The sequence below is a fragment of the Rattus rattus genome, chromosome X, assembly GCF_011064425.1.
Source record: "Rattus rattus isolate New Zealand chromosome X, Rrattus_CSIRO_v1, whole genome shotgun sequence".
NCBI lineage: Eukaryota > Metazoa > Chordata > Mammalia > Rodentia > Muridae > Rattus > Rattus rattus.
In genome coordinates this window covers 121,519,544-121,529,784 of record NC_046172.1, presented here as the reverse complement: position 1 = coordinate 121,529,784, position 10,241 = coordinate 121,519,544, and the positions used below count along the sequence as shown (strand labels likewise).

Here is a 10,241-nt window from a genome sequence, read left to right as displayed (position 1 = left end):
CCTTTATGCTTTGAATATTTGGACATTGTCAACTGAGACATTTTGAAACAGCAAGAAATGTGTAAGAAACCAAAACCTGTTTCAGGCTGGGAGGTAGGAAACAATGTGTGCTATCGATCAACACGTGTCCAATCCTGACATGTTCCAGGTTTGTGATCATTAATTCCAAAGAATCAGAAGACTCCATTTGCTCTCCCAGAAGCAGGTTTGAGGAAGGTGGCAGCACAGGGAGAATGTATTGACCATAGAACACCTGGTATCATGCTCAAATATTAGTTTGAATATCAATTTGAGCATAAGCCTGCCATCCTCTACCCTGAGTTTTGTTGTTGTCATTAACCAGAGTGTGTCAGGAAATGCAAGTCAATGAGGGAAAGAATAGGAAATCAGAAAAATATGCTTTTCAATTAAACTCATTTTCCCCTGATAGAAAATCTGGGGAGTAAGTATGCTATGCTTATCTAATAAAATTAAAAAATCCCAGAGGAAAAAAGTACTCTATCTCTTTCTTCCCTTTTTCTGTCCATTTTGTGAGTATATATTTTTATGTAACTTCACAGCCATCAGATCCTTGATCTTATGGAACTCCCCAAGTTAGAGGAAAGAATGATGCACTGATAATTTGTACTGAGATTGAACGTATTCTTCTCTTTCTTCCTAGGAAATCCGTGGACCCAAATGTCCAACCCAAATGTGTATAATATTTAGGTTTTTTTGTTGTTGTTCATTTGTTTTAATTTTTAAACCAAGCCTATGACTTTTAATACTATTTATGGCTTTAACTTATACCCCAAAATATTTAATTTCCCAAAGTTCCAAAATCATACCATTCTGCCTCTCAATAGCTGCACATAACTTCTGATAACTAGACGCCCACCTCCTCAATTGTTCCTTCTTTTCACTTGCTCTTTCTGTCTTGACACATATTTAACCATGTTCCTTGTATGATAGCTATTCCCAGATTCTGTGATTCCTTCTGCAAGGAAATGCCTTACTTTTCTATGTACCCACCCCACCCCATATTGTAATGGTTTTTAAACAGAAAAGATTTGATGAATGAATGAGTAAGTGAGCAGTCTTTATTAAGAATTATTTTCATGTCCTATTTTCTACATAAGTCTGGAAAACAGATGCATAGTACATTTCAATTTTACAGAATAGACTAAAAGAATTAAAACAATCAAAAGTTAACATTATATAATTTTCCACCATAATTTTAAACAAACAGTAATAATTTTGTTATCAGTTTCAATCACAGATTTGAGAGGTAATACACTTTCCCTTAAGATGAGCAACATTTAACATTAAGCCAAAATGAAAATAGTTAAGAAAACCTCAATTAGTAGAGTGACACTGTTCTACTGACCCTGTTTGATTTTGACTTACTTAAAATTTTGACTGCTCTTTTCAAAATTAGAGTGAATCCATAGCAAATGGGATTCCTCACACTGGGTAAGAGAAACCAGTGATCAGCGCTCTACAAACCACATATTTGGGCTTCGATTTGCAGAGTTATTTAAGGCCCAGGCCCTTTCTTCCTCATCTCTCAAAGCCTCTTCATACCAGACTGAGAAATCAGATGGTTCACACCCATTCATCTTTGCCAAGAATTCCAAAACTTTCATCTTGGTAGTTTCAGCACAGGCTCTTGGACCCCACAGGAACTCAAAGCATGGAGGCTGGGTATTAGGCACCTCCCGATATTCCAGGTAATTTTGCTGCACTAGATGTGTGGTGAGGAACTCCCTGGGATCCCCACAAATGAAGTGCTCTTCTCCATCATACACTCCTACCAGTTTCAAGAACTCCCAGATTCTTTCTTCAGAAGCACAGTTCCCTTCTATGAATATTACACCCAGAATAACTATCAGAAAAGCATTTCTAGGCAGCCTATCAGTGTCATCCAGCACATCTTCATAGGTTAGGTTCAGTGAGTTGACAAAAACATAAGCACTGCTTAGGAGATCACTTTCCTTTATATCAATCCCAAAGGTCATCTCCAAGCATTTAGAAGCTTCAGTGAAAATGACAGGAAAATGGTTCTCATGCTCTTTAGTGACAACCTCATGGATTTCACTTAATGTAATGGGTTCCTTCATTCTATACTTGTAAATGAAAAGGAACACCAAATCAGTAGCCTTTTCTTGTATTATAGTATTGACCAGGGAGCCAGGGTCTTCTGGAGACGAGATGACACCTGAACTCTCTTCCTCCGAGTCAACTCCTTCATCTAAATTTCCCCCCAAAGTAGGTGAGGGAAAGAAGCTGTGAGCATTCTGAAAAATGCCCAGCATCCCGAGAGCAAAGCCCTCATTCTCCCCTAGGTTGCCCTGAAACAGAGAAAAGATGGAAGAGGAGGAGGAAAAAGAAGAAGAAAAAGAGGAGGAGGAGCAGGAGGAGGAGGAAGGAGATGGAGGTGAGAAAGTAGCTAAAGAGACATTAGAAGATGGCAAAAAGATGGAAGTTAAGTCTTCTTCTCCAGTCTCAGCTTCTTCCTCATTCACTTGGTCATCAGACTCTTCCTTTTCCTCTTCTTTCTCCTCTTCTTCCTTTTCATTGTTATCGCCCTCATTTTCCTGTTCATTGGTATCTCCTTCCTCTTCCTGTTGGACCTCCTCGTCTCCCTCTCTCTCTTCTTCCTCAGGTGTGGGAACTACTGGGAACATCACTTCATCCGTTTCAGTTGGATTCTGGAGGTTTACGCCTTCTTCCAGGCTGAGGCGTGGGTGCTTTCCGTAGCGAGACATTATTTTGCTTTCTGGAGCAGAAGACAAAAATATAAAAAAGACTGACAGTGATGAGATTCCACAGATGAGGGGAAGGAAGAAAACAGCAGAGTGAGCACCCTCAAAGGCCAATATCTCCTCTGAAATCTCAGACAAAAGGCAACTTACCAATTTTCTCCAGATGATATGGAATAGCCTCAGAGTTCTCCAGCCTTTCTATGTGGCTTGTACTTTAGGATCCTAAAGAAAAACATGATAAATGTTTTTAGGATTCAGCCAGATGGTTGAGTCTGGCTTCAGGAAGTGTACTAGACAATGTGGGACCAATTGCCTTGGAGTCCCTGTGTTCTACAGCATAACATTGTGTATTTTCAGGTGTGTACCACACTTAAGACTCTTGTAGAGTGAAAGGCCCCCTCTGTGCTTGAACTGAAGGGAGTGATAGATTATACCCATCTGACAGACTGGCGCCACATTTGCAAGACAAATCTAAATATTCCTGACACAATGAAGCAAACATGCATAATTTCCAAAAATATCAGGTTAAACTGAAAGGTAGGAAGTGCCAGCCTAATTTCAGGGATCACAGCTCTCCTAGGCTAATGGCGCTTTCATTGCTTTTTTTAATTAATTAATTAATTTATTTATTCATTACCTTTAAATCAAGATCTCAGTCCCTCCTCCTCCTGGTCCCCTTCCTCACACAGTGTGTACCTTCCCCTATGCCCCTCTCCCTTTCTCCTCTTTATATGTTCATATTTCTTGCTCTGTTGCTCTTGGTCTGCTCCCTCAACAAATATAGGGCAAGAAGCACATTTAACCATGTACACAGTTCCTCCAAGAGATAAAAACAGGCCATAGTTGAGCTTAGCATGCCTTCTGCCCTTAAAAGGAGAATGGAGACTGTGTTCTCATTCCTGATTCAGAATTCTTACCTGATGAACTCCAGGCAGATTTTTCCCTCTGGTGATCTGCTATTCCTTTTTCCCAGACAGCTTTCTCTTCTGATGAAGATGTTTACTTTCTGAAAATACAGACAACAATGAGGAGGTTAAGATATGGATTAAGATTTACCCAAAGAACTACAAGTCTTCTCTACTATAATAGAATTGAAGTAAGGTGTTCCAAATTCTCCAGACAGTTGCCCTTGGATGTCCCAGGTAATTTGGAACTGTTACATATCCTTGAGGTAATGAAACTCTTAAGAGGGTGCTTGACTACATTGTGTAAAGGAGGAATTCCAACGTTAGGAAATAAACATAAACATGCCCTCAGAGAGGACTGAGAACATTTGTTAGGATCATTTTCATCCCCCACAGATGTAATGGAACTGATTTATCCTTCTGTCTAGCTGCCTGTGGGCGCTCCAGACAGAGAGAGGGGTTTACTACTTCAATGATTCCTATTTGGGAAGACTTTTGGGAAGAGACTAGAATGTGATTAGCAGCAGAAGAGTGCCAAGTTCATATAGTATCAATGAAAGGACTCTATGTCAGAATTTTTCTAGTTCTCTAACAGTGGGGCAGTCTCTTAGATATTTTCCAAGGTAGAAAATCGTTCCCATCTTCCTCATCTTCCAATAGAACAGATCTATCTTAGAATCTCAACATAAAATTATGTTTTAAAGGTGTTGCTGCTCCACGCCTGGTCTCAGTGTACTGGAAAGGTTTCCTGAGAAAGAAGAACCAACACTACTAATGTCTGAAGGGTAAAAGGAGAGTCTCACTCCTTCCAAAGGACACGTCTCCTCTTCTTTTAGAGTCTTCATAAGTTTCCTTTGTTTTTTTCCCTTTAATGATCTATAATCAAGTATATTAGCAAACAAAGCTACTTCCCTACTATTTCTATGGGAGAAGGAAAACCTCTGACTTGTTCCTCAGAGTCGTGTACCCCAAGACAGGAACATATAATGCTTGGTGGCCAGTACTCTGTTGAAAATATCCAACTTTCTCCCCCTCTCCGCACAGGAAAAGAGAAGTGTACTGTTTTTTTTTTTTTTTTTTTTTTTTTTTTATTAACCGAGTATTTCTTATGTACATTTGGTGTTATTCCCTTTCCCGGTTTCAGACAACATCCTTCCTCCCCCCTTCCTTATGGGTGTTCCCCCCCCCACCCCCCCCCCATTGCCGCCCTACCCCCGCCAGTCTAGATCCCTGGGGGGTTCAGTCTTAACAGGACCCAGGGCTTCCCTGCTTGGGAGTCACACAGTGACAGGTACTAAGGAAGATAGTGATAGACTCTTCATGGTTCCCCAGTCCTCTCAGTCCTCCCTAGGATTGACCCTGATTTTCTCGATGCATGAATTAAAATGAAAAACCCATGTCAATATCCTATGTTGAGTTCTTACCTCTCTTATTCCCTGACCTTTTCTCCATGGTAGCAAAACGCTTTGTACTGAAACATGGCCTAAGGCCTACTTAAGAAATTGCCTAGATACCCAGCACTGAGGATCCATCCCAAATTCTATAAGGGAGAGAGTGGCAAAACTGCTCTCTTAAGGTCCTATTTTCCAAAGTTCACATTCTTACACATGAAAATTAAAGTCCCACTCTTGCACAAAAGCCTCACCCTCCTCAACTTACAAGACAAATAGTAGAAAAAGTAGAATCCTTGGAATGACTGACGCTTCCCTGGAATGAATGCTGGTTGAGAAAGTGGGACAGCCTCACTCTACCTGTGAGAAGGGAGGAGGCCCCAAATACTCACATTGCTACCTTCATGTTTCCTATAATTAGAACTGCTCCCCTGTAAATCCGAGTACAGCCCCCTCCCCTAAAGCCTCATCTCCAATGAACTCTGCATGAAAGGTAGAAACAAACAACATGAGTCAGTTTGCCTTAGGTATTCCTAGAGCTCCTATGTCCACAAATGAGACTGCATGTGTCTTTCTGAGGGAAGAAAAGGCTCCTATTATACTTTAGCATCTTTCCACCCAAGGCTGGGACTATTCCTCTAATGAGCTGAGTTTAGTTCCTCACCCAAAAGCTTTTCAACAATAGAAGGATTCATATACCCCTATTATTTCTGCTGAAGAGCGAGGCTCCCAATTCCCCACCGGTGTCCCTCTAAGGCCCTCTCTTTTATATTCCCTGGGACTTGAACTTATGCCTGCCTGACCCAGTTCTGCCCACTGTCAATGCCTTAATGCTTTCACTATCCCATATGAAAGCTGGAAAGTACATAAAACTTACCCTTTCTGGATCGTGTCTAAGATAAATACTGGACAGACCCCTATATGTATGAGTTCAATCCTCCATCAGTTTATTTCACCCTCACAGCTCTGTCCTCAATATATTCTGAGGTTAGAACTTGTACTCTGATAATCCCAACGCTATCTCACAGGCCTTACCTCTCTTAGACTTCGGACAGAGAGCTCCAGGTAGCAGCCACCAAGCTGGAACAGACTGGAAGCCCCTGGGGCAAAAGTCTGAGCAAGCGAGTTTGGCCACACCTCTTTTTATAGGGAAAGGTAAAGCCCCTGCTGTTCTTTGAAGCTCCTCCCATCCAAGGATGAGCCTGGTCCTGAACCAGTTTTAGGCTCTTCTCAAAAACCTCAAGTCCCATATCCTGATACTGAAGCTGTGGAAACAATGTTTAGACTTGCAACCTTGCCTAGACATTCCCAGAGCCACAATCTGGTCAAAGAGGACTAAAGCCTATTATTTCTATAAGGGTGGGAAAGCTCGCATCTGTCTTTCAAGGTCCTCCCATCCAGATTAGGGCTTTCCTGAGTTCTGTCTTGTCCCACAAACCTCAGATACCACAGATTCATGGCATTGAATTTATGGAAACAATGTTTAGAGCTGCAGCCTTGCCTAGCAATTCCCAGGGCACAACCTAGTTAAGGATCACAGTCATCTATTTGAGTAGTGGTTGGGGGATTTCCTTCCAGGACCCAAACCCTTAAGTCTAGGACTCTCCCAATATGAATGGGGTTCACTACCCCCCCTCAAAAAAAAAAAAAAAAAACCTCACCACCGTCAGCCTACCCATTCTGGATGCTTCCTGGTATGAATTCTGGGAAAGGCAAGGCCCAACCTGTTATATACATGGGGGAGTAGGCGATTTCCAAGGCTCCATAAGAATCCTCAATTCATTTTTTAGAAGATCTTTCCTCAATATTTCCCAGTGCTGGAACAGCTTCTTTTGCTGACCTGAAAGTGTCATCTTCCTTGGATTCCCCACATGGAATTCAGGGAAACAAATTCTTTCATCTAAAAGTTAATATTGAACCTCTAGACAAGGGAACTCCTTGAAGACCCAGGAAGAGAGGCCCTAATATTTATGGGGACAGGGAAAGCTGTTAAGCCTCCACCATGTTTGCCTTAATGTTTACCAACTTGGAAATATACAATCCCGAAACCTCAATTACCACAGACTGTCAATATGGAATCCAAGAAATAGCATATTTATCCAGCCTATACTTCACTAGTGATGAGTGCCAGAGTAGAGAGGGTTAGCTCCATTCTTTTTGAAGAGGGGATATCCCATAGTCCTCTCTTGGTGCCTTGATAATCCTCCCTCACTTGAATGTTTGTCTTATCTGGGACTCCTTTCCAGCAGTCCTACCTCCAACCTATCCCCAAATCCTCATCTTTTGTGGAATCTGGTTATGACACTCCTATAAAGATACATTTTGAATTAATAACACCCTAAGGTATTCTATTAGACAACAGAATCAGGGATCCCACTAGTTCTGTGGGGGGAGGGAGGAGAAGGCTTCACTCCAAACTCAGTAGTTTACCCAGAAAGATATGCATCATCAGAAAGTGGAGCCCCCTCTACCAAAAAGCCCCACCTCTCCTTGTACTCTAGAAATGAAACATGGGGAAAATGTTTAGAACTATGATGTAGCCTACAGCCCCGGCCTTCAGGTAGTGTATGAGGCACATAAACAGTACACAGATTTGCATTCAGGCAAAGACATTATATTTTCTATAATGTCTGTGGATGAGAGGAATGTTCACAGTTCTCATTCAAGTTCTATCTCTTCAGGCTCAAATTCCTGCTGCCTCCTCCAAAGTCTCAATTCCCTTGGCCTTTCAGGACGGAAAACAGGAAATCATACATTGTTTCTCCTTCTTTCAGTCTGGGAGGGACGCTTCCTGGGAGAGCAAGGACAGTACAATTCTTTATCTGGGTGCAAAGAACACAGCAAATTCTCTCAAGCCTCCTTCAAGACCTTCCAGACAATGCTGGGAAGAAAAAGACTTAGGCAGGAATTAATTGCAGAAAGCAGCAGCAGGACCCTGTTGTGTGTCCTGAAGGAATGTACCTTTGTGGTTGAACATTTTTGAAGTGGAGTTTGGGTGCTGTTGCTTTCTCAGGAAAATACAAGAACATTTCCTCACACATGTGAAGTAGCATCTTTAGAATGCTCTGTCACTTACCTTATGGCTTTGACCCTGTCTCCATTTTCTAGATGCTTTTCTAGCACACTGGAAAGAAACTCCCTAAAGGGGAGACCCTGTCAATCACCTTATCCCAGGAACAAGCCACATACCCAATGAATACTGATGACATTTTTTAAGACTTCCTTCCATTCACTCGGCAGTACAGTTCAGACCTATAGGGCAGCTACTCCATTCTCTCTTTGGAGTGTTGTCTTTGTTTACATTTGCTAAACAAACTTCTATCTAAATGGCCTACATTTATTTTGCCACTGAATTCATTCCTTCAAGAAGACAAGAACCAGGATCTATCTATAAAACCCACTAGATTTTCTCAGTCATTTTCCTTAACATCTTGAGTCCCAAACCCTCTCCAGAAAAGTTACACTTCCATCATCTCCAAACACGAAAATTTGGGAAATAAAACAGTGTGAATTGTGGTTAGGAATGGAAATTCCCTCAGAAACTTCCTTTGTTTGTGGGACCAAGACCCTTATCCTCCTATAGAGAAACCCCTCCACCATGGTTTGCTAGAACTCCACACTTGCTAACCCGTGCCCAGCCCCACATCTAAAGGCCTCAAGCCCTCCAGCCTCCAACACAGAACTATAAGAAGCATTGCATTTGATCTTTTCTGTCAAATACTGGATAACAAACCTGGAACTATCCTCTTTCCCAAATAGATTCCCTTCTGTGAGAGGTCTCTTCATTCTGTCCCTACTTCCTGTCATGCCCCAGGAATATTTGGGCAGGCAGTAAAAACAGCTTTCCTTCTTTGTTAAAAGGAAATACTGGCTGGAGAAATAGCTCAGCAATTCAGAGCACAGACTGCTCTTCTAGAAGACCCAAACTGGATTTGCAGTGCCCACAGGGCAATTCGCAACTGTCTGTAACTCCAGCCCTCAGGGATACAAATACTTGTTTTGTCTTCCATGGCTATAAGATCCCATACACAGTCCGTAGATATGCATGAAGGCCAAGCACCCCCACTCATTAAAATAAACCATAACAAACAAGCAAACAAACAACAAACCAAATCAGAAGGCCTTTCCAGCCAGTAACCCTTCACCTTCTCTCCTTTCCTTGTCTTGCTGATTTTCAAAGCAACCTAAGCAGGAATAGACTGTGAGTTTGGACCTCACTAAATAAGAAACAGACAAATCCCTCCATTAGCGATAGAAGGGGTGGGCCATATCTGCTCGATGTGCATGTTCCACTGTTTGTGTGAGAATTCATCATCCTTCTGATCAGAAGTAAAGTTGTCACTTCTAGGGTTGGGGATTTAGCTCAGTGGTAGAGCGCTTGCCTAGCAAGCACAAGGACCTGGGTTCGGTCCCCAGCTCCGAAGCGGGGGGGAAGTTGTCACTCTATTCAGGGTGTAGATTTGGTTCGTTGAGATTCTAAGACAACTTCTAACAGAATTTAGGGAAACACATTGTCTGATGAATAACCTGACCAAAAGGCCCCTAGGCCAACTCCTTGAGAAGGCAGATCTTCTCACCCGGGATTCCTAAGTGAGAGAATAGGCTCTAGCTTTTCCCTCCCGGTCTCCACAGACCCCTCCAAGAAAACCTTACCTTAGATTTCAGGCATGGAGCACAGCGCAAAAATGGCTAAAGCCCGGGAACCGCCCGAACAGGCGGAACTGGTTTACCCCTATAAGTACTGCTGTGGTCCCTCCCAGCCCTCTCCTAAAGACCTCCCTCTCAATGGCTATCTAGACAGGGTAACCTCTGACCCAAATCAGGTTCAAAATAGCCTAACCTCCCTCACATTCCCCACAGAAAATGAGGCGGAGAAACGGCTTCATCTTAAGCCTAAACTAGACCCAATCTAGTTCAGCCACCGCCTAGAACGTCTCATTTCCCTTAAACTCCAGACATAGAACTGAGAAGCTGAGTTTACACCAAAAATTTGCCTGGAGAATTGTGGAGCGCTACTTTAGCAAATAGTACTGCAGTCAGTGAGGCAATGTCAGGCTCCTGATCCTGTCAGTCTCCTCACACTCCTTTCAGAACTAGAGTCTTATCTCCATGTAGAAAAGCTTCTCTTCCCTCAACCTCTCAAAATGAATGCCTGGAGACAATACCTTACTCCATCTGTCTGGAGACTTTCTTAAAAAGAG

General features: G+C 42.4%; 1 protein-coding gene across 1 annotated transcript; it reads right to left on the bottom strand.

Annotated features, from left to right (window-relative positions):
• Positions 1-1,057: 1,057 nt before the first annotated feature.
• On the bottom strand, positions 1,058-6,122 carry LOC116889313 (melanoma-associated antigen 10-like). Its single transcript, XM_032890435.1, has 4 exons — positions 6,076-6,122; positions 3,662-3,750; positions 2,895-2,966; positions 1,058-2,758 (listed from the first exon to the last, which is right to left on the bottom strand). Exon 4 carries the CDS (start codon positions 2,745-2,747, stop codon positions 1,470-1,472), a length of 1,278 nt encoding a protein of 425 aa, XP_032746326.1. The 5' UTR covers positions 2,748-2,758; positions 2,895-2,966; positions 3,662-3,750; positions 6,076-6,122; the 3' UTR covers positions 1,058-1,469.
• Between the last annotated feature and the right edge of the window lie 4,119 nt (positions 6,123-10,241).

Excerpts from the sequence above, each read along its gene's own strand:
- LOC116889313 (XM_032890435.1), bottom strand. The coding sequence starts at position 2,747 with ATGTCTCGCTACGGAAAGCACCCACGCCTCAGCCTGGAAGAAGGCGTA.